The sequence below is a fragment of the Chelonia mydas genome, chromosome 4 (assembly GCF_015237465.2).
Source record: "Chelonia mydas isolate rCheMyd1 chromosome 4, rCheMyd1.pri.v2, whole genome shotgun sequence".
Taxonomy (NCBI): Eukaryota; Metazoa; Chordata; order Testudines; family Cheloniidae; genus Chelonia; species Chelonia mydas.
In genome coordinates, this window is record NC_057852.1 from 118,516,739 (window position 1) to 118,541,380 (window position 24,642).

Consider the following 24,642-nt stretch of genomic DNA (forward strand, 5'->3'; position numbering starts at 1 on the left):
TGCAAAGACATAGTCCCTGTCTATTCACAGAACATTTTCTTCATGCCATACTATGGAATATTTCCTTATGTGGTCAAGATCGTAATTTCATATTTATTGCTACTCCTTTGTTGTAACCTGAGCAACAAGTTGCAAATAGAATCCAACAGGCAAGTTATTTATAGTTCTTTTCTGTCACCCTCACTCAGGCTGAGTAGCTCCTTAACCAACCAAGAAGCCCCACTGAATTCAACAGGGCCAACCCCAGCATAATATACTATACTAGAGGGGAGTAAGGGTGGCAGAATCTGGCACTTAATTACTGGAGAGCAGTCTGCAATACTGGCTAGCTGCCACGATCGCATGTGGGTTTCCTGTTGCAGGTGTGCATGACTGAATACAGGGGTCAGAATTATCCTTTTCTTTCTCACTTGTTTCTTCCATTTAAAAAAATTATACTGCTTCCATCATTTTATCCGACTCTTGAAACATTATCTAATTCTTCAGAGCAGTATTGCAGAATAATTTATTACAAGACACTCAGTCAAAATAGCAGCTTCTTCACTAGACATGCAAACTGACTGGCTAAAACAGGGTCATAGTACTAAAAACATTAACCCTATAATTTTCTTTTAACTGGTCAGCTAGATGAGGTCTACATTAGAAATTTTTGATGGCATGGCAATGTCGGTTAGGAACATGCTTTCATTTGCAATCTTTCTACATCAGTAAAAGCAAAAGGCAAAAAATTATAAAATTATATTATAAAGGCAAAAATGTCCTTTTTCCAGTGTAGCTTATTTTGCAAAAACACACTTTTGCCAGCATAAGCTGAGTCTACAGTAGGAGTGTTTGCCATTATAGCTGTACTGGTAAACCCTTTCTACTGTAGACTAGGCCCCAGTATTCCTAAAATGACTGAATAGGGATTTGTGAACCTTAGAGTAAAATTCACCCTTATACAAAAGGCTGGCAAAAGATCTAGACAAGTGCCACTTAAACTATCTTTTGAGCCCTATTTTGAAGGCTTAAGTGTGACTAAATGGTGCATAGCTTTTGTACTGACCCTCTGCAAAGGGGTTAATTTCTTTACTACTTATTAAATGAAGGATTCAGCTGCTCTATAAAAGGTAGAGGATTGGACTCCCTGCACATATAAACAGCATCAATGTAGGAGGCTTGGATCTAAAAGTCAAGAATAATTTTTTAAAATTAAAAAGAGAAAAAAATAGTTTTGGTTGAAGCATACAGTGATGCTTATGTTATTTCAAACACTTTCCCCTTTGCAATACAATGAATAAAGGTTCTCTATTAAATCTTGTAAATCTAAAAGTCACCTCATGTGGTTCTTGTACAAAGGTCCATTTGTTCACAGACCTGTATCCACACGTATGTTCCTTACAGTACATATTCTGTTTATTTGTTTCTAGATGCTTTTGAAATATACCAATAAGAAAGTCTGAACTGGTGGTGCAGAGAGTAACCTACTACTGCACTCTATTTTAGTCCAGGAAAAGATGGGCCTAAACCAACAACCCTGAACTTTGCTGCTCAGGCCCATCTCTGGTTCTAACATTAGATTCATAGCTTCGTATGCATAATTAGACCATACTAATGGTCAGGTAAGTAATACATATTATTTCAGATGCATCAAACAAGTAAAAGACTACATTCATTTTACTATTCTCTTTAAATTAGGCTAATAACCGGATTGAGAATTGCATGCCATTGTTCTTCACAATGGCTTCAGATATTGTAATATAGCTTATGACTGCAAACAGGGAATCTTCGATTTCTCCAGGGAAGAAAGCAACAGGGCAGTTAGTTAAATATAGTTACATTGTATGTTTCAGTAAACTAGTACCAGAGTTAAAACTAAAATGCCAAATATTTTATCTAATAAAAACAAATCATTTAAGGGGCCAATGCTTCAAAGGATGGTGCACAGAAATTTGCACATACAACTATTGCACGTTATAGCCCCTGAAATATTTATATGTAATATTTTTTGTTACAGTGGCAAGCTGTGCTGAAACCCCCAGTAGGAAATATGCTGAAACCAACTTAAAGCCAGAAGAAGGCCTGCTGTTATACGGCTAAATTTTGTTTGGAAAGTTATGCCTATTGATCCAGCTACAGCACCAAGAACAAGCTAAGCAGACATTTTATGGACAAACAGGAAGACAGCACCTCTACTTCAGAATTTACTATTTAGGTGAAACTCTTACTTGTAGTGGGCCCATTTAAGTTGCAAGCATTCTAGTGTTAAAACCAGGCCAGTGAAATAGCCCCAGATACAAACAGAATTGTGTTAAAAGGCTTTGTTACAGTATTAAACATTGTAGTACCTGAGAGCCAGATCCCCGCCCCACAGCAGAGGTGTTAGTGACAGACTGAGCAGAGGACAGATTGCATGAGACAGGGTTTTTGTAATGGTTAGAGGAGAGTTTGTCAGTAGATAACCTATTGGCTTTTCTGTCAGCAGGTGGATAGCGTGCAAAGATTTTCGGAGACGGCAAGTTATCGTACAGGCCTGCGTTATCATAAAGCACTTCTTCTCCCATATTTCTGCTACGAGAAGTAGGAAAGCCATCTTCCAGTTCCCACTGCAATACACACACTTTTGCTGTTAGTAAACAAAACATCATGCAGAACCTACGCAAAATTAAAACATAAGCAGGTTATTTAGAATCATTAACACCCTCTGAGTTTAGCAAGATTTTGATTTTTCCTGACATTTGAGCCAAACTGGTCTAGAAAGACATGGGTAGCTATGGTGTGTTCGGATGACTGGGGAAAAGGGAGGATCATGTTACCTATTTCATAACCTGAATTTTCTTGTGTTTTCTGTTAAGCAGAGAAAAGGGGACTGTGATGTTACCCCTTATAGTATTATTTGATTATTATTATTACTTTCCAGTTAGTAATTCTGAGAAAGAAGGTGCTACAGTGCAGATGTTGATAATTACTTCCTTGTATAAGATAGGACAATAGTGGGGTACTCATGAGCAACGTAGATGAGTCTTCAGGAAAATCTCTAGGACATATTTTGCTAAACCTGGCTTGGTAATACAGATTTTCAGACCTGGCAACTATCAGAAGCTGTAAGGTTTTTCTTGAGGCCATGTGTCTTTTCAGGAACTATCGGCTGCTTGTGCACTAGCTGCTTGTATTTTGTTTGTTGGAAAAGTATTACTTAGCTAAATACATATCCCAAATAGCTCCAGGCCATTTCCTCTTTCCATAAGAATGGAAAACTCAATAACACTCACCGAGTGATTCACTCATTTAATCCTAAAAGAAGCTGTGGGTCTGAATGCCCAAGATCCTTCCTTAATCCACCCTGTCTGCATGAGTGCCCTCTTCAGATACAGTCCCAAGCACATATGCATCCCGCTCACCAAACGCTTTGGTGTGTCCTACTCCTTAGAGATTTTTCCCTACTACTCCTCTGACATGTCATGACATGAGAGAAGATTGCACTTGTTTGTGACATCTTATGTCTTGAATTTCTGTACATTTCTCTCAGTTCAGACTCAGGTCTCAAATCTGCCTTTAAGACAGAGCCCAAATGAGGAACTATGCTGAGCTGCAGCACCCCCAAACAAGGGTCTAGAGACCATATGCCAATGTGTGCAAATATGCACTTTCCCCCTCACTCCTACACAGGACCAGCTCTGCACGCCAATTCAGAGGGTGGGGTGGGACCACGGCCTTGCCCTCAGCCTGCTCTCCTTGGGATGAATAGCACAACTGTCAGTGGAAGCCTCGCCTTGGAGATGGATAGCCCTACTGTCAGCTGTTCCCTGGATAGTGCCATATTCCTGCAAGGGAGCACAGAGTGAGGTCTGACGGCTTGTTGCCCTTTCTTCACAACTTACAACACACAGCACAGGGCCTGGCACAATCAAGCCCTGAGTTTTGCCTTGGTCTAATGAATGTTTCTTTTAAAAAATTCAAGGATTTTATTAATGGATTTGGCACAAACTGATCAACAGGCAGCTGTTTGTGTAAATATATGCTGGCTCGTGAACAATTTAATTTAAACAATATGTCCCACTCCCCCAAAAGTCTCCAAATGGGAGAGAGGTTTTGCGGTTCCTGATTATGAAGAGTAGAAAACTTGAGTTCATTTGGAATCTGCCCAATGGCACTCAATGAGGTAATACAGTTTTCAGGTGTCCCTGTGTTCAACACATATAAGCCATTTGCGCTGTAAAAATTAAATTCTTACCGATCCATTTATGCAGGGAACATCATCATAATGAAGTGCCATTCCACTGGGACATGCGTAGCCATTGGCAGTGCTTCCCCGATATGGATTAGTAGATATAACACGTCTGTTCATAAAACTATGTAAAACAAAAAACACCACTTGATCCTTAGTCTTCAAGATGATTCAATGGTGCTACACCCACATTTGATTATCTGTCCTTTCTGGAAGCACATAGCTTTTCTCTTTGTATTAAAGCTATAGATAGTTTTCCTCCTTCTGCAACCTCCGTGAAAGAAAAATAAAGCTCTGTATTTTACTCATATCTGGCTGCTAATATCCAATATCGCAACATATGGTTCTGTACCATAATCATAAGAGAAAGTGTAGGATTGTGTGAAAGCCAGATGGAAACAGCTGCTTCCATCCTATCATGTTACATGTTAATCTGCTGATATAAACCAGTTTGCCAGACCTCAATACAAATTTTTCTCCTGTGTCTATATAGGACAGAATGAAGAAGGTGTGCGTGCACATGGGGGGAGGAGAGAGGGGGAGGGGGAGAGTGACCGAAGACTTTACTACAATCATTTTAGGAACTGGAGCAAACCAAGATCCAAATCCTGCAAATGCTGTGAGTGTGGAACCGTGAGCTGATCAAAATTTTTCAAATGATTTTTTTTCTGGCAAAAGACAGCATATATTTGAAAACCAAAATTTTCATGAAAACTTTTAGGTTCCAATCACTTTTTTCAGTTATATGAAAACTTTTCTTAGAATCTTTTGAAACGTTCTGTGCATTTGTTAAAAAATATTTTTATTTTTGGTTTGCTGCTGTGTAACTTTTGACTGGGGACTGATTATGACATGTTGTCATGTTCTCTGGACTCCTTGCCTGGATGAGCGTGCACTCCAGCTGCCTCTCACACAGGGGTGTGAAAACTCTGAAATGGAAACTTTTTCTTATAGTTTTGAACGTTTTTAATTTTTTAAAAAGGAATAATTTTGATCCAGCTCTTGTGGGATCCTTTATCTATGCAGACCACTACTGACTTCAGTGACGCTCCTTGTGGTAACGAAGGTCTATCCATGTGAAGCAACTTGCAGATTTGGGCCCCAAGTAGCAATAAAAAAAGTTACCTACCTTTCATAACTTTGTTCTTTGAGATGTGTTCCTCATGTCCATTCCATTCTAGGTGTGTGCATACCCATGTGCACAGTTGTCGGAGACCTTAATTGATGAAAGGGACAAGCCTTGGAGCTTGAGATGCATAAGGTACTCCAGGATGGACTGGTTGACCTCCGACCAGCAGCCTTGTATACTGAGCTCCCCAGCCCAGGTCCGAGGTGTTGGAAACTAGAGTTAGTGTCTGATTGCTCCGCCATCTCTTCTGCCTCTAGGCCTAAGTTAGTGGCCACCCTTCGGAGCAGGGCTTGGTGCTCCTTAAAGTCATCCGGTGGGTTAGCACAGGAGGGCCCCACCACAGCCTCATCTGGAGAGGAGGATGACAACTGAACCGCTGGGGAGCGGGGAGCCCGGGACATCATCGCCCTCAGGGGAAGGGGGGGCTCTCAGGGTGGGCACCTGTCTCTCCACCTCAGCGTATACTAGCCTGGTGCCATTTGGAGCTTGTCCGATGTGGTGACTGACGATTGGTGAGACGGGGGCATCGGCATAACTGGCATGCCCCAGGCATCCCAATAGGGCCATTGTCCTGGCAGCAGGGCCAGTGAACAGAGCGGCAGAGCTGAGGTGATGCAACCTCAGGAGCCCAGTCGCAATGGTGCTGTCTCAGCGAGGGGTTGAACTCCCTCTCCGCACTCAAGGAATCCTCCTCCAGTGACCAGGGCCTGAGTCTGGCAGCTAACCATTGCCATGGGTGACCAGTGCCTTGAGTATTCACACCAGTGCAGGGAGGAGTGGGAGCGGGACCATGTTTGGGACTGTGATCATCGGTGTGGAGAGGGTCAGCGCGAAGATGACCAATGCCAACTATATGGCGACTGGCACTTCCCCCTGGGCGAGTCTCGACGTGAAGGCGTAGACTGGGAGCACGGTGCCGGCGATCTGTGGCAGCAAACTGGTGACCTGGGCTGATATGGAAACCAGGAGCATGGCGAAAAAGGGCTCTGCCCAGCTCCGGAGATCAGCGGAACTCACTTGCTTTCTGGGAGGTTTTCATGGCTGGCTTGCCCTCACAGGGAGCCTTTGCCGGCTCCATCACCGCATGCAGTGCTGGCTACGGTGGGAGAGTCCTTTGCTCTCTGGGCACCGGGAGCTGAGAAGGCATTGACTCTGCCATCAGGCTGCGTCCCCTACTGCTCCCTGGAGTCAGATCCCTTAGGGGGGTAGGAGGTCCCCTCGGGGACGTGCCCCCTTGCGGCTCCAGCATGGGCAGACGGCCCAAACAGGGTCCTTTACCCAATGCCACTTGGTCCGTCTTGCTTGGTGCTGGGTCCCGCTTCTTAGACATCTTCTTGGGCACCAACAAAGGGGATGAGTGCCGTGCAGAGCCCAGTGCCGGGGGTGCTCTATGCACCGAGGCCAAAACGCTGGGCACTGCATGCAGCCGGGCCGGCTCCAAGGCTGAGTGAAGAGCGGCCTCCAGGAGGAGGGCCCTCAAATGATTGCCATGCTCTTTTTGTGTCCTGGGACAAAAGTTCTTACAGATGTGACACTTTTCTTTAACCTGGGATTCCCGCAGGCACTTCAGACAGCTGCCATGCAGGTCACTAACAGGCAAAGGCCTATTACAGTCAGTGCAGGGCTTAGAATCACAGAATCATACAATATCAGGGTTGGAAGGGACCTCAGGAGGTCATCTAGTCCAACCCCCTGCTCAAAGCAGGACCAATCCCCAACTAAATCATCCCAGCCAGGGCTTTGTCAAGCCTAACCTTAAAAATATCTAAGGAAGGAGATTCCACCACCTCCCTAGGGAACGCATTCCAGTGTTTCACCACCCTCCTAGTGAAAAAGTTTTTCCTAATATCCAACCTAAACCTCCCCCACTGCAACTTGAGACCATTACTCCTTGTTCTGTCATCAGCTACCACTGAGAACAGTCTAGATCCATCCTCTTTGGAACCCCCTTTCAGGTAGTTGAAAGCAGCTATCAAATCCCCCCTCATTCTTCTCTTCCGCAGACTAAACAATCCCAGTTCCCTCAGCCTCTCTTCATAAGTCATGTGTTCCAGTCCCCTAATCATTTTTGTTGCCCTCCACTGGACGTTTTCCAATTTTTCCACATCCTTCTTGTAGTGTGAGGCCCAAAACTGGACACAGTACTCCAGATGAGGCCTCACCAATGTCGAATAGAGGGGAACGATCTGCTGGCAATGCCCCTGCGTATACATCCCAAAACGCCATTGGCCTTCTTGGCAACAAAGGCACACTGTTGACTCATATCCAGCTTCTCGTCATCCAGCTTCTCATATCGTGAGCTTCTCTCACTGTAACCCCTAGGTCCTTTTCTGCAGAACTGCTGCCGAGCCATTCGGTCCCTAGTCTGTAGCGGTACAAGGGGTTCTTTCGTCCGAAGTGCAGGACTCTGCACTTGTCCTTGTTGAACCTCATCAGATTTCTTTTGGCCCAATCCTCCAATTTGTCTAGGTCCCTCTGTATCCTATTCCTACCCTCCAGCGTATCTACCTCTCCTCCCAGTTTAGTGTCATCTGCAAACTTGCTGAGGTGCAATGCACACCATCCTCCAGATCATTTATGAAGATATTGAACAAAACCGGCCTGAGGACCGACCCTTGGGGCACTCCACTTGATACCGGCTGCCAACTAGACCTGGAGCCATTGATCACTACCCGTTGAGCCCAACAATCTAGCCAACTTTCTATCCACCTTATAGTCCATTCATCCAGCCCATACTTCTTTAACTTGCTAGCAAAGATACTGTGGGAGACCGTGTCAAAAGCTTTGCTAAAGTCAAGGAACAACATGTCCACCGCTTTCCCCTCATCCACAGAGCCAGTTACCTCATCATAGAAGGCAATTAGATTAGTCAGGCATGACTTGCCCTTGGTGAATCCATGCTGACTGTTCCTGATCACTTTCCTCTCCTCTAAGTGCTTCAGAGTTGATTCCGTGAGGACCTGCTCCATGATTTTTCCAGGAACTGAGGTGAGGCTGACTGGCCTGTAGTTCCCCGGATCCTCCTTCTTCCCTTTTTTAAAGATGGGCATTACATTAGCCTTTTTCCAGTCGTCCGGGACTTCCCCGGATCGCCATGAGTTTTCAAAGATAATGGCCAATGGCTCTGCAATCACATCCGCCAACTCCTTTAGCACTCTCGGATGCAGTGCATCCGGCCCCATGGACTTGTGCTCGTCCAGATTTTCTAAATAGTCCCGAACCACTTCTTTCTCCACAGAGGGCTGGTCACCTCCTCCCTATGCTGTGCTGCCCAGTGCAGTAGTCTGGGAGCTGACCTTGTTCGTGAAGACAGAGGCAAAAAAAGCATTGAGTACATTAGCTTTTTCCACATCCTCTGTCACTAGGTTGCCTCCCTCATTCAGTAAGGGGCCCATACTTCCCTTGACTTTCTTCTTGTTGCTAACATACCTGAAGAAACCCTTCTTGTTACTCTTAACATCTCTTGCTAGCTGCAACTCCAGGTCTGATTTGGCCTTCCTGATTTCACTCCTGCATCCCTGAGCAATATTTTTATACTCTTCCCTGGTCATTTGTCCCATCTTCCACTTCTTGTAAGCTTCTTTTTTGTGTTGAAGATCAGCAAGGATTTCACTGTTAAGCCAAGCTGGTCGCCTGCCATATTTACTATTCTTTCTACACATCGGGATGGTTTGTCCCTGTAACCTCAATAAAGATGCTTTAAAATACAGCCAGCTCTCCTGGACTCCTTTCCCCCTCATGTTATTCTCCCAGGGGATCCTGCCCATCAGTTCCCTGAGGGAGTCAAAGTCTGCTTTTCTGAAGTCCAGGGTCCATGTTTTGCTGCTCTCCTTTCTTCCCTGTGTCAGGATCCTGAACTCTACCATCTCATGGTCACTGCCTCCCAGCTTCCCATCCACTTTAGCTTCCCCTACTAATTCTTCCCGGTTTGTGAGCAGCAGGTCAAGAAGAGCTCTGCCCCTAGTTGGTTCCTCCAGCACTTGCACCAGGAAATTGTCCCCTACCCTTTCCAAAAACTTCTTGGATTGTCTGTGCACCGCTGTATTGCTCTCCCAGCAGATATCAGGGTGATTGAAGTCTCCTATGAGAACCAGGGCCTGCGGTCTAGTAACTTCCGTGAGTTGCCGGAAAAAAGCCTCGTCCACTTCATCCCCCTGGTCCGGTGGTCTATAGCAGACTCCCACCACGACATCACCCTTGTTGCTCACACTTCTAAACTTAATCCAGAGACACTCAGGTTTTTCTGCAGTTTCATACTTGAGCTCTGAGCAGTCATACTGCTCCCTTACATACAGTGCAACTCCCACACCTTTTCTGCCCTGCCTGTCCTTCCTGAACAGTTATATCCATCCATGACGTTACTCCAGTCATGTGAGTTATCCCACCAAGTCTCTGTTATTCCAGTCACATCATAACTCCTTGATTGTGCCAGGACTTCCAGTTCTCCCTGCTTGTTTCCCAGGCTTCTTGCATTTGTGTATAGGCACTTGAGATAACTCGCTGATTGTCCCTCTTTCTCAGTATGAGGCAGGAGCCCTGCCCACTCGCGCGCTCCTGCTTCCTCCCGGTATCCCACTTCCCCACTTACCTGAGGGCTTTGGTCTCCTTCCCCCGGTGAACCTAGTTTAAAGCCTCCTCACTAGGTTAGCCAGCCTGCTTGCGAAGATGCTCTTCCCTCTCTTCGTTAGGTGGAGCCCGTCTCTGCCTAGCACTCCTCCTTCTTGGAACACCATCCCATGGTCAAAGAATCCAAAGCCTTCTCTCCGACACCACCTGCGTAGCCATTCATTAACTTCCACAATTCGACGGTCTCTACCCAGGCCTTTTCCTTCCCCGGGGAGGATGGACGAGAAGACCACTTGCGCCTCAAACTCCTTAAACCCGGAGACTGGGGCATGCCCTGCCTGGGGCAAAGTCCCCGCCAGGACCCTAACTGCCTAACTACAGTACTTAACAGCTACTTACTAACTAATCTACAATAAACAAAACTATTTACAGCTGGAACACAAAGTCGAAAGGGAAAGAACGGCTGATCACTTGCGAGGCAAGGGAGAGAGGCGCTCTGACCAACCACCACAGGCGGTAAGAAGGAACTGAGCGGGCATAGGGCCGGCGGCACCTGATATACCGACACATGAGCGTGGCACTCAAGGGAGTGCCATAGCCAACCCTACAGATACCGCTAAGGCAAAAGTCTCCAACAACTGTGCATGTGAGCACATACACACCTAGAATGGAATCAACATGAGCAAGCACTCGAAGAAGAACTATGATTCAGAGAGGAAGTTGCTTTTACAAATGTGTAGAATGAGGAACAATGTTTTCTGCAGATAGATTTTAATATTATTAACTAACCATTGTCAGCATTTAGAGCCTGGTCCTGTAAGGTACTAATACTCTCAACTCCCACTTAATTCAATAGGAAGTTGAAAGCCTTCAATACATTTCAGGATCTGATCCTCAGGAGAATGAACATACTGCAAATGTCACATCAAGCTGTAAAATAACTGAGAAAATAACTAGTGCCATACTGTATGTTTTGATGTATTACACTGTTCACAGTCTTTGATTATAATCAGAAGACATTACATATTGCTTTTGAAAATATAAACCTGGTATCTCTCTATAAATCAAATGCCAGATTAGAGAATTATTGTGCACAATGTTCACTGCTACATTTTTACTACTGATATGCTCTTTTTAGAACTCTTTCTTTGTGTGTATAGTGAAATTCACCCTACTGCAGAGGGGCCAACACAAGGCTCATGTGCTATTTAAGTCCTACTTTAAGCCCTATTTTTAGGGGTCAAATGGAACTTAAATGGCAAATAGGCACAGTGGTGAATTTCACTCTTATAGAATTATACTATAATTATCTTGTGCAATAATCATGGTCTATTATAACATCCAGTACAGAATTCCACTATTTTCTGTATTAATGTTTCACAGCCAAAACATGTTTCCTTTGTGACAGAGGCTTTTGATCTTCTTCCTCACAGCTGAATAAAAGTTCTTGAAGAATTTATAGTTGTTTACCATTAACAGCTTTGCATAGCATGTTTATTTTGCAATCCCTAATGTGGAAAAACTCTGATCTACTGACTCCTTGTCCTACGTAAAATTGGCAGAATCTGGCTGAGGTCCTGATCCAGCAAAAACTTAAGTAATTGAGCAGTTTTATAAACAGGAATAGTCCAGTCGAACGCCATGTGTGTCGTTACTGGCATGTGTAAGTATTTACAGAATCATGTCTTGCCTTTGTAAGTAGTTTTCCATTGTAATCGGGATTTTGACACTTCCCTCCCGCCCCCACCTGCCAACGAACACTTCAACCTGAAATTTATCATGTCTTCTTCCACAGGAGCATTTTAAAAATATATATATATTAGAATTGGACAAGATGATCATGAGATCAGAGTTTTCAGGGGGAAAAAAATCATAATTCACCATTGTAAAAATGCTCCTAACTGTATCTTAGATAGCTCTAAAAACAAAAGTGTTGTCAAGAAACTCCAATATTTTTTTCTGCTGTCCTTGATGAGCAACACTACCCAAATATTTCTGGACTATATTTAGAAATATAGACAGCCCCTACCTCAAATATTGTACTATCTAAGTATAAGACAAGAGGGGATTGGGGGGAGTGCAAGGAACCAATGAGATGATATTAGTCAAACATGACAGGCAGTGGTCTCAGCACACCGGCAGCCTAACTGTTGTCAAATGTATTGTAGGCATCACAGCAAAAGGGAGTTTTGGAGGAGGATAGTGAGGTAACTTTATGGATGTTTATGGGGAGCTCCTCCCCATCACGAGGGGCAGCACGGGATAAAGCGGAAAAGTACTTGTTGGAAAATGGAACAAGTAACAGAGTCTGGCATCATGGGTTAACTGGAGGCGAGAGTTGACATCTTGATAGCAAAGGAGAGATGACAGGCAGGATTGGAGAGGCAGCAAAGAGCCTGGAGAGTGAAGACACACAGTTTATGTTTGATGTGGGGGAAAACAGGGGAGGGATGTAAAGAGAGGGGTAACATGATCAGATGGGCCCCGGTCCATGACTGGGGCTCCCAGGTGCTATGATAATACAAAACAAAAACAATCAAAGGATAGGGCAGAAAAGTGATCTTGGCAGGAGCATTCTGAATGGATATGAATGGGGCAAGACTGCATTACTCGAGGCTAGAGAGAAAGATGTTGCAGTAACTGAGATGTGAGAGTTTTTGCTATGTGGATGGATAAGAAAGGCCAAGTAATTTCTCATTTCCCCTTCTAATATTACAAGAATAATTGGATCAGAAGTTAAGAGAGACATGCCCAAGGTTGCTTGCTGATAAGCTCTTACATTCACTTTATTGTGGTACAACAAATTTAAACAAATACTGGATAGGGAATTTTTATTATTTTGCAAGTTAGGTTTGGCATTCCTTTCTAATATGTGGTCTAGTTGCACTTATATTTTCCACTTGGTTTCAATTAATATCACATTTGTTCATAAAATGAAAGCCAAGCAGTATTCAGGCAAAAACATTTCCATCCGGCTTCTCTCTTACATGTGGTTATCACTGGATGCTGATGGAGGCGAAAAATGCATGTCACAGGAAAAGCTTTTTTGAGCCCTATTAACTTCAAAACGTATATAAGCACAAGCCTCTAAACTAACTGCATTATGATTCGATCAAAATTACTTGGATTTGACAAAAATGGGATTGTGGTAAGAGATGGATCAATCCTGATTTCTATCAAAAGCCATTCAAACTAGAGCAGGGGTGGGCAAACTTTTTGGCCCGAGGGCCACATCGGGGTGCAAAACTGTATGGAGGACCAGGTAAGGAAGGCTGTGCCCCCCAAACAGCCTGGCCCCCACCCCCTATCCGCCCCTTCCCACTGCCCGACCCCCTCAGAACCCCTGACCCATCCACCCCCCCCCGCTCCTTGTCCCCTGACCGCCCCCTCCCAGGACCCCCAACCCCAAACCGCCCCCCCCCCGAGATCCCACCCCCTATCCAACCGTCTCTGCTCCCTGTCCCCTGCCTACCCCCTCACCCCCAGACAGGCCCCCCAGGACTCCCACGCTCTATCCAACCCCCCCTGTTCCCCGACCCCTGACCGCCCCGCCCCAGAACCTCCGCCCCTCCAACTGCTCCCTGTCCCCTGACTGCCCCCCGGGACCCCCTACCCAACTCCCCCACTGCCGCGTGCACTCCGCCCCCTTACCATGCCACTTGGAGCAGCTGGAGCTCGCAGCCCCGCTGCCCGCACGGCGGCGTAACTTCAGGGGAAGGGGGACAACAGGGGAGGGGCTGGGGACTAGCCTCGCCAGCCGGGAGCTCAGTGGCCGGGCAGGATGATCCCGCGGGCCGGATGTGGCCTGTGGGCCATAGTTTGCCCACCTCTGAACTAGAGCATGAATGAAGTGTCTCATTTTTCCACGCTGCAGCCCTCCTGACCCTTCACTGCTGAGAGTCTGATAATATTTGCAACAGAAAGCTAAACTAGGTTCTCACCCTTTAAGTATTTTTAGTCTATTCATATTTATGATGGCTATATTGAGCTTGATTCTACAAAGTGTTGAATCCCAGTAATTTCAATGGGAATTGAGGGCACTCAGCACCTTGCAGGATCATGTTCACAAAGCCCTAGTAAACTGTCTGGCCAAGATATCTTCTATCCACACTTTGCTGTCCTGAGGCATATACTAACAAAGTCTTCATTGTGTATTGAATTCATGTATTGGCATGAATTTCACAACTGCGAGTTTTTAATCCTTCAGCAAGGAACAATTGGATGTAGTGGGTCTATGAGAAAGACAAGGTGGGTCTTTTATTGGACCAAATTCTGTTGGTGAAGCTTTCGAGCTACACAGAGCTCTTCTTCAAGTCTGGGAAAGGTAATCAGAGTACCACAGCTAAATACAAGGTGGGAGAGATTGTAGAATCACAGGACTGGGAGGGACCTTGAGAGGTCATCTAATCCTTTCCCCTGCACTCATGGCAGGACTTAGTATTATCTAGACAAGAGTTCTCAAACTGTGGTTCACGGACCACCAGTCGTCCGTGAGCTCCATTCAGGTGGTCTGCAGATAGTTCCCTCTGAGGTGTGCCTCTGGGCGGCTGCACACGAGAGAACGAAGGGCCACCCACCTAATTAGTGGAGCCACGCAAGTATGGCTCCACTAATTAGGTGCCTGGATCCTGGAGAAGATGCACGTGTAAGGTGAGGTGGTGGTCTTGGCGGGAACAGGAGGAAGGTGGGAAGGCCCAGTGGGTTGAGAAGAGGGGACATGAAAGCAGGGGGAATTTGGGACATGCAAGGCTGCAGCGGCCAGAGAAAGAGGCGACTTTCCCCAGCTCCAGGGTTTCAGCTGCCGGGGAGAGACAGCCCTCCTTCCCAGCCTCAGCTCTGTGGCTGCTGTGGCAGGGGAGAGACCTCCCACCCTCCTTCCCAGCCCGGGGGCTGCCGGGGCAGAGGAGAGAGGGAGAGATCCCCCTTCTTCCCAGCCCCAGCTCAGGGACTGCTGCAGCGGGGGAGAGAGGGCACATCCATCGGATTAGAGAGGTTAGATTAGAAAGTAAGACTAGTGATATTAAAATATGAGTTGTGTGCTTTTATTTGTAGAACAAAAAAACATTAATTATTAAGGTTCTTTTTAACATAGCGCTTTTATCCAATAGTTAGCTAATGGTAGAAACAACATTTGGAAAGATCATTAAGTGGTCCACGGAGACCCTCAGCAATTTTCAAGTGGTCAGCGAAAAAAAAGTTTTGAGAACCACTGATCTAGACCATCCCTGACAGGTGTTTGTCTAACCTGCTCTTAAAAATCTCCAGTGATGGAGATTCCACAACCTCCCTGGGCAATTTATAACAGGGCTTAACCACCCTGACTAGTTAGCCTATGGGTAAACACATGTTGCAAGAGATCATTTAAGATGCAGTGGGCAATTCACACCTCTGCAGTCACAGGACAAAGGAGGGTTAGTGGGTTACAGATTGTTGTAATGACACATAAAACCAGTATTTCTGCTGAGTACTGAGGGCTAAACCAATTCTGTGAATTTACATTAGTTCTGTTAAAACGCGGAAAGTGAATATAACCAGCATAAACTCTTGTGACTGAATTGTGGCCAAGCTTCAACTTATTTGATCATTTAAAGCTTTAGGGCTGCCGGTAAGAAGGGGTTAAAATAGCACCCAATTACTAGATTCCTCTTACACTATAAGTGTGAGAGTTGAATACATCATAAAAGTGGACATATTCTGCCTCTCTTGTAATACTTAGCCGGATGCCAGCAAGATAATCTTAAACACATCTCGTATGCTCAGAGACTCAAGATTTCAATCCCTCAAGTGTTTAATATCTTGCCAAAAAGGGAAGGTTTGATAAGGTCTCTTGATATTAGAGCTAATGTGAGGCTGTAAATTCTGAAATTACTGAAAACGCCCAATGCATCTTACCAGAAGGTCTGTTTTGCAGCTTGTATGACACTTGCAGTCATCTCCACATCAATATAGTCATAGTGCAGAGCTCCAGGATCTGTAGCTGAACCGGTTTCAGCCAGTAAAATCCCAATCCATCTGCCCATGTCTTCAGATGATGAAGGCTATGAGGATGAGAAGATTTTATGTAAACTCAAATTATCACTGAAACAATAGGCTTTTTCATATTAATTACTTCATAATTACATGAAGTAATTATTTTACTAACATGTTGATATAATGATGCATGTGAAGTTCTGGATCACCTTTGCCAAACTATGCTAACAAAAAGTAATATTCACTGAGGTTATTCTGTATAACGAACACATTTAAAGCAACATGTTAATTGATTATGTAGTAAAGCAATATGAACAGTTCCAGCAAAATAACGAAAACATAAATGCATGAAGCCAGTGTATCTAGGTATGCACCTTCCTTATTTTAGATTTCAGAAAACTGAAAGCTGAGACAAATGTTTTCTACTACACGGCTAAGCTTTTAAGAAAGGTAACTTGTCCAAATTGCAGAGGCAGGATAACCTTGGACAAAGAAATACTAGAGCAGGTTGAAAAATGAAGGGGCGGAAGGGGAATTAAAATGGTGGAAATCATTCTAGTTTTTGAAATTCAATGATTTTCATTTTTTGAAAAATTTCATAGAATTTTATAGGCATTTCAATATTTATTTACTTTAAGTTCCTTTATTCAATGTAACAGACTCAAAGATTTTTTCCTTTATCTCAATTTCCTTACCATAGTTCCTCTTCTTTATACTACACTTCATTCATTTCCTGTTCTTGTAAATCATCATCCAAATAACCTGTACTGTGCATATGTAGCATGATCCTTCTTCAAGGACAAGACACTGACCTCATCTGCACTTAAGAAAACCTGAGTGTTCAAAGTATCTGACCAGAGTCTGAAAATGAAAGTTGGCCTCCCACTCGTTTCCTTACATGTTATCTTTATCTGAGGTTTCCAATTTTAACCAATAAAAAGGCAATAGAGCTACCATGGAGCAATTTTTCATAGTTCAAGTTTGTTTTTAAAATAAGCACTGAAAAGAACTTATTTTAGCTCATTTGAAATTTCCTCTTCTGTTTGTTTTATTCTGACTTTTTTTTGCGGGGGAGTGGTTCCTACCCTTGGATTTGTTGCAAAGACATTAAATAATACAACTATGGAGCTCTTTAGTGTAGTTTTCCATTTTACAGCTATTCCCTGTGTTAAGCAAGAGCGCATTCTCTCAGATCGGCTCAGTGGTTGTCAATAGCTGTCTTCTCTTGGTCTTTGGACTCACAGAATCCAAGTCTAGAAGGGGCCATTGTGGTCATCTTGTCTGACCTCATGTGTAACATATGCCACACAACTTCTTCCAAATAACTTCTACAGCATGTTTTTTAGAAAAACGTCGAATCTTGATTTAAATATGGTCAGTGATGGAGAATCCACCATGACCCATGGTAAGTTGTTCCAATGGGGTAATTACCCACACCGCTAAACAATTTCTTGTCTGAATTTGCCTTGCTTCAACTTCCAGCCATTGGATCATGTTACACCTTTCTCTGCTAGACTGAAGAGCCCATAATTAAATATTTGTTCCCCATGTAGTACTTATAGACTGTAATCAAGTCACCCCTTAACCTTTTCCTTGTTCAGCTATGTAGATTGACCTCTCTGAGTCTATCACTATAAGGCACCTTTTCTAAGCATGTAATCATTCTCATGGTTCTTCTCTGAACACTCTCCAATTTATCACCATCCTTCTTGAATTGTGGACACCAAAACTTGACGCCGTATTCCAGCAGTGATCACACTAGTGCCAAATGCCAAGGTAAAATAACCTCTCTACTCCTACTTGAGATTCCCCTGTCAACGCATCCAAGGATTAAATTAGCCCTTTTGGCCACAGCATCGTGCTAGGGGCTCATGTTCAGATGATTACCCAATAGAACCCCCAAATCTTTTTCAGAGTTACTGCTTCCCAAGATAGACTCCCACATCTTGTAAATATGGCCTACATCCTTTGTTCCTAGATGTATGCATTTACCTTTAGCCATATTCAAAGTGCATATTATTTGCTTGCGCCCAGCTCACCAAATGATCCAGATCGCTCTGTATCAGTGATCTGTCCTCTTCATTATTTACCACTCTAATTATTTTTTGTTATCTGTAAACTTTATCAGTGATGACTTCATGTTTTCTCCCAGGTCATTAATAAAAATGTTAAAAAAAGTATAGGGGCAAGAACCTATCTGTGTAGGACCTCTCTAAAACCACATTCATTCAATGATGATTCCCTGTTTACATTTTGAGACCTATCAGTTTACCCGGTTTTAATCCTTTTAAAGTGTGCTATATTAATTGTATATCTTTCCAGTTTTTTAATCAAAATGTCATGTATCTTACAGAAGTCTAAGTATATTACAACACTACTACCTTTATCAACCAAACTTTTAATCTCATCGAAAAAAGATATCAAGTTAGTTTGACAGGATCTATTTTCCATAAACTCATGTTGAATGGCATTAATTACCCTCCATTAATCACTCTTATAATTCTTTATTAATAGAGTCCTGTATAAGCACTCCATTATCTTACCCAGGATTGATGTTAGACAGACAAACCTATAATTATCCAGGTCACCATGTTTACTCTTTTTAAAAATTGGCACAACATTAGCTTTCTTTCAGTCTTCTGGAACTGCCCCAGGGCTGCCCATCTGCGTGAGACATGCATATTTCCATTGAAGGATGCTTCGCTCACTGTGGGCCGGTGGTTTGGAAGAAGTTGATGCTCATAAAATGAATGTACCTATATCAGCTTTATAGTGCAGGCAGCACTATTGATACAAGTAACTTTCTTCTGGCAAATCTGACCCATGTGCAGCAGAAAGCAGACTAGAGAGGACACTACTTTGGGACAAAAAGAAAAGGAGGACTTGTGGCACGCTAGAGACTAACAAATTTATCTGAGCATAAGCTTTTGTGAGCTACAGCTCACTTCATCGGATGCATTCAGTGGAAAATACAGTGGGGAGATTTATATACACAGAGAGCTCATGAAAGCTTATGCTCAAATAAATTTGTTAGACTCTAAGGTGCCACAAGTCCTCCTTTTCTTTTTGCGGAAACAGACTAACACGGCCGCTACTCTGAAACCTGTAATGAGAGTGATCAGGTAAGGTGAGCTATTACCAGCAGGAGAGCGGGGGGAAGAAACACTTTTGTAGTGATAATCAAGGTGGGCCATTTCCAGCAGTTGACAAGAACGTCTGAGGGGACAGCAGCACTAAGGCTATTTGCAGTACTGGAGCTATTATGCTAGCTTTTTCCATCCAATGCTGGAAGAGTACACAGTGCTTAGCCTTGCTTGAAACAAGTCTAATGTAAACGATGGTATAATAGCCTGTGTACAACTGGGAATGTTTCACTGATGTGCATGGTAGGAGGCCCAACTTGTGGCCAGGAACCAATTTCTCTAGTATAGATATACCACCTGACGATGACGTCAGAATAACAAATCTTAAAGTTGATTAATATTCCCAGGAGAAATACAGATCCAGAGTTCTAATCTTCAGTGTAGTGAGCCACAGCAATGTTATTTAATTAGCGCTCAGTCATTTGTATTCTAAATTACCTCCTTGATAGACGACTAACAGGGGAGGTGCATAGGCACTTATAAAGGGAAGAGAAAAGGTCAGAGTGGAGAGAGAGAGAGAGACAGCAGAAAACATCTTAACAGGGAAGACTGTTGTGAGTCAAAAATCAACAGTATTAGGGTTTGATTTAACATCAATTCTCATCCAGATAAGTCTCTTTTGCCTGTAACTCTTAATTTGTTTCTTTCTGTAATGATTGTTACCCAGCTCTGTAACTCTATTATTTAACTGTGGAAAGCATTTTGAAAGGCAGGTTGTATGAACGAGGTCATGTAATTAGCCCATATGCATCTCTGCAAAGTATGCACATCAATAAACATCGCACCTCTAACACTGCGACCTCCTGCCCATTTCGAAGCAGACGGAATGTCAAGGGATGCTTGGAATCCAAGCCTGGAATGACTTCACAGCCACGCAGAGGAATAGAAACAATGTGGGTCTTCAGATCTGTTCTGTCCTTATGGAAAATGAGCTTATTATCTTTCACTCTGCACCAGCGTTCGCGCCACCGGTTATTTGAGAGCACATTCAGATATCCTGCAATAAAACAAAATATGAGATATTTTATCCTTCACATTTTTTTTTAAAAAAAGAAACTGTTTTTTCGATGTAATGCTAGTTCATATAAAACTTATTCCTGTACGTGCAGATTGAAAATCCAGATGATTTTAAGAAGACAAATAAATGGCCTTTTAAATTTTTTTTATTGAAACTCTCACTGTACCAGTAACTCAGAAAGCCTGGCCTATAAAGATTTGATGCTGGTCATATTCCGAACATATGCAAATGACTGTGCTGAGTTAGTGACAGTTCTGGCTGAATATTCCAGAGCTCTCCTGCCACAGGGTTTCCCTGAGATTTTAGTAAAAATGGAGGTAGCAGTGTGGGAGTCAAGAGGTGTTCCCACCGTGAACCCCAAAGTAGGATGATGTTTAAAAATACGATTTAAAAGGTTTCAGCATATCCTAGACTCCACCAGAAACATAACCTGCTCATGTGAGAGTTACAGGCACAGCTGATTTGTGTCCACACAGCTTTTTCACAACTGAACCATATTCAACAGTTCTATGGATACATCCAGATCTATCACACTGCTAATTGTGTTTTCATAGTGCTTTCTGGGGAAATAATGACAGCTAACCCATGATGACTCAACAAGCAACACAAGGACTAATGGACATGCACATAAAACAGCACCAGCAGCACATGGGACTAAGCACTCAAAAGACATCCCACTGCTTAGAGAGTTGGAAGGAAGCAAGATCAGTTAAAGTGGTTACACAGGCATGATTACGAGGTCCCAGCTGCACAGCAAAAATATGAATGTTATGACCTGGCTGCAGGAAAACAACCGTATACAACCTAAGCTGCTGATGAGGGCAAAACACCATTAAAGCGGCCATGGTTACCATGTGTTATTAATCACGTTTTTTGTGTACATGCAAGATGTGTAGAACCAACCATGTCATTAACTGGTTACAAACCCAGTGAAAAGTTTTATGTATATGGATGGTAAGTTAAATATGGTGGTGGAGTTTCAGGTAACTATGTGTATAGGGCACTGGGAGAAAACCCTGTGCTACTGTGAGATGATCAGGGAGTGAGCTTGTGTCTATAATGTCTGACAAAAATTCCATAAAGACCCATTTGGCAATTCATTCTACTTAGCTAGAACAACTAAACCAGAGAGGTCAGTTTTACCTCTGCTGTTCTTTGGGTTCACAGCAGGGGAATTTTAAAGCAGAATAAAAAAAAATCTCCACTGGGATTTCACTGAAATTAAAATAAGTAACTTAAAAACTAAACAAAACAAAAAACCCCCCCAAGAACACCTTCATATTAGGTTTAGTTTAAGCCACTAGTTTATACTGGAAGAGAAAAATACCTTTGAACTTGGCTCCCAATCACATATGGTTCATGAATTATAGACAGTATATTTCCACTTCCAAAGAGTGTATTAAAAGAGGAAAGGATTGAATGACATCTTCTTCCGGGCAGAATTTATATGAAATGACTCATCTTTTACCTCATTGCCGATTTTCATTTTCAGTCACAAGGAGGAAAGCTCTTAATCATTCTGGATAGCTATCTTTTTGGTTTTCATTTAAATTATGTGTTATATAGCTTAATTTTTCTGGGTTTCCATTCCAACATCACAGTTACAACTTCAGGGCTTGATCCAGCAGGATATATCAGCATATCTGAACTGTGCAACCCTTGGAAGATGCCACCAAAAAAATAAAAACCCCAACAACAACAAAAAGTGGAAATCTGGAGAAGGAAAGAGCTTCCTGATCTTGGTTACTTAGGATTCTCAGTATTGTCCACCCCACTCAAGCCCTACCTTCTCCCTCTTGAACCAGAGTTGGTGCAAAATGATACAACCACAGGGATGGAAAAGCCTTCTCATATACACGGCGGCTGACCTATTTAGGTACGATGAGGGGTTCCCATTATCTAACCCAAATCTCTCTTTTTTCTCCCATTGTGCCTCTTACAGAAGCTCTCCCAGTCCAATGTAGTCTCACTGAATTAAAAGAGGACCCCCCCCCACTTTTTTTCCCCTCCCAAATGGCCCTATTTAACTTTCAAAAATCAACATGTATCCAAGTCCTGTGCATGGTCTTAAATGGGGGACGGTCCAGGGGAGAAGGAGAGACAGCTTTGGACAGATTTACAAAGAAAAGCAATCCATCTTTGAAGAACCCTCTTTGTGATTGCCAGAGTGCAGGGGGATTTCCTTTTCTCACATTGTGTCACCTTACCATAACTTCATTTGTCTCTTTCCTTCCCATTTTTGATTTGGAAGTAAGGCATGCTCAGTGAAAAAAACCTCAACCTATGGAGCAGCCAGCAGGAATGAGCCAATTTCGGAAAATGATGCAAAACTCATTCTTCTGCAAAGGCTTCCCACAATGACCAAAGCAGAAGCATTAGTAATACATATTTCCAAATAAAACCTAGAAAGGGCGCCGAGTAGCGCCCTTTACCAACAATATTAACAATTATATTTAGTGCTCAGATAGGAGATAATGGACACTATAGAAGTCCTACAGATTACGTTATATAACTACAGTCTAGATGAAAATATTCTGGGAAAAGAAATATCTCACATAATATCTCTCAGAGTAGTCAATTAACTCCAAAGCCCAGAAAGTTTTTAGCTTCCATGGAAGCCAGATGTTGCAGAAGGTCAGTTGTGCTTTTTCCAGCTGCTCTTTTTGATTGATAAACACACCTGAACTCAAAAAAAGAAAAGGAGTACTTGTGGCACCTTAGAGACTAACCAATTTATCTGAGCATGAGCTTTCGTGAGCTACAGCATCCGATGAAGTGAGCTGTAGCTCACGAAAGCTCATGCTCAAATAAATTGGTTAGTCTCTAAGGTGCCACAAGTACTCCTTTTCTTTTTGCGAATACAGACTAACACGGCTGTTACTCTGACACCTGTACTCACTTATATATCTTATATCACACACATACACACACACACACACACAAACATATTTTTAATTAAAAAAAGTTGTTTATACATGTGATTCTCAAGCTGTGGTCTGTGGACCACCTGTGGTCTATGACATGGTCCATGGAGTTGCTTCTATCTGTCAGGCTTTAAGCAATAATGCTTTCTGCCATTTGCTGCCCCATGAATGACCTCTTTTAGGGTTTACAAAGACTTTTCTGATCATCTAAAGGGGAAAAATAATCCCTTTGGGCAACTTTGAATCCTGTATAGCTGCTTCATGGCTTTCTTTTTTTAGATCTTTCTCTGGTTTAAACTGAGCTGCGTTCGCATATGGAGTTGTCACTAAAACAGGAAAACGAAACCTAATTGTAAAGTGTCCTGGAAAGGAAAGGTGCTGTTGGGAATGAGGGAAAGGTCAGCTCTAAATATACACATACCTACAGGCAGGGAGAGAGAATAAATAGCATGGATACAAAATTGGGATCGAAAGGAGTTAAGCAAACAACTCCACCTATCACATTTTCACCTGATGTCCTTAAATATTTAAATACTATCCTGATGTTATCAAGTACTATGGTTAACTACACGGAAGTGGAAACACGATTGAGTGGGGAAATAGCCTACAAGAAATTCGTAATCTTGTGAAGTTTTACACAATACCAACTAGTTTGAAAACGATTGCAGTAGGGGCAATTGTATATGAACGGCTAGGCTGGGAGTCTATAGTGCTTTCGTTGCAGTGTAAGCTTAAGAATCTAAGAGCGTCAAATCACTTACCACATGTTGGAACATCTTCCTCAGCTGATGAGGTCTGTTCATCTGTTGATGGCTTCTTCTTCCCTAAACTGATGATCTTTGTTATTTTTTTCCCCGTTACTTTAGTCACTGTGCCCTTGGTCTCTGACTTGGAACTCTTCTTCCTCTTAACTATCAAGAAAACAAACATGGACATCTTAGTATGTTTGACTGAAACCAATTATATTAAAGCACATGGATCAAAATAGACAGGAAAACAACTGCACTGCAGATATACAAGCACGCACAAAACTGACTTAATTTTTAACATAAGCATTTGGACAAAACAGTTGCCTTCTGACAAGAGACGCACAATTGCAGGCACCATTAATGCTGATACTCATATCACATGCCCAGCACAATATTAAAAACATGGCACACAGAAAGGTAAGACAAAAGCAAGTTTATCGTTAAAATTCATCAGTCGAATTGCTCCTCTCCACTATAACCATCTTCTAATTTAGAAGTGTGGTTGGGGTAATTCCATGCTGTACATTCAACCTGACTACACTGGAACAAAAATGGAAGTTGGATGATCTCCGGTCATTGTTCCTTAAAAGCATTTCCAACATAATGCCATACAATGAATCAGGTCTTTTTTTTTTTTTAGTAAGTATATGCCTGGCAAAAACATCCCTGCTATTGGAACTAGGTCAAGGTAACTATACAGATCAGAATGGGTCTTTGAGAAAGGCATGTTTTATAAGATAACTTTCCTTTATAATGGAATAATCAAGATCACTTAATGCTCCCAATGACTAGGAGCTGGTGTTCATTTTTATGGAAAGGACAGTGCAGAAAAAAATAGTTTACTAGATCTAATCAATATATATGGGAACTTAAAATAATGTACAAGTATTATTGGTATGAACATACAGACTGGTGCTGAACTTAACATGCTTCCAT

General features: G+C 42.8%; 1 protein-coding gene across 3 annotated transcripts in view; it reads right to left on the reverse strand.

Moving 5' to 3' along the window:
* Positions 1-24,642, reverse strand: part of AFAP1 (actin filament associated protein 1) — a 170,423-nt gene that overhangs the window by 12,918 nt on the left and 132,863 nt on the right. For 2 of the 3 annotated variants that reach the window (XM_037898121.2, XM_007056505.4), the window contains 5 exons: positions 23,719-23,868; positions 19,801-20,012; positions 15,795-15,940; positions 4,214-4,331; positions 2,328-2,585 (listed from right to left, as the gene is read on the reverse strand). In XM_037898121.2, coding sequence (XP_037754049.1) covers positions 2,328-2,585; positions 4,214-4,331; positions 15,795-15,940; positions 19,801-20,012; positions 23,719-23,868 — 884 coding nt within the window. The remainder of the gene's footprint in view (positions 1-2,327; positions 2,586-4,213; positions 4,332-15,794; positions 15,941-19,800; positions 20,013-23,718; positions 23,869-24,642) is intronic. The other variant, XM_037898123.2, reaches the window with a different exon arrangement.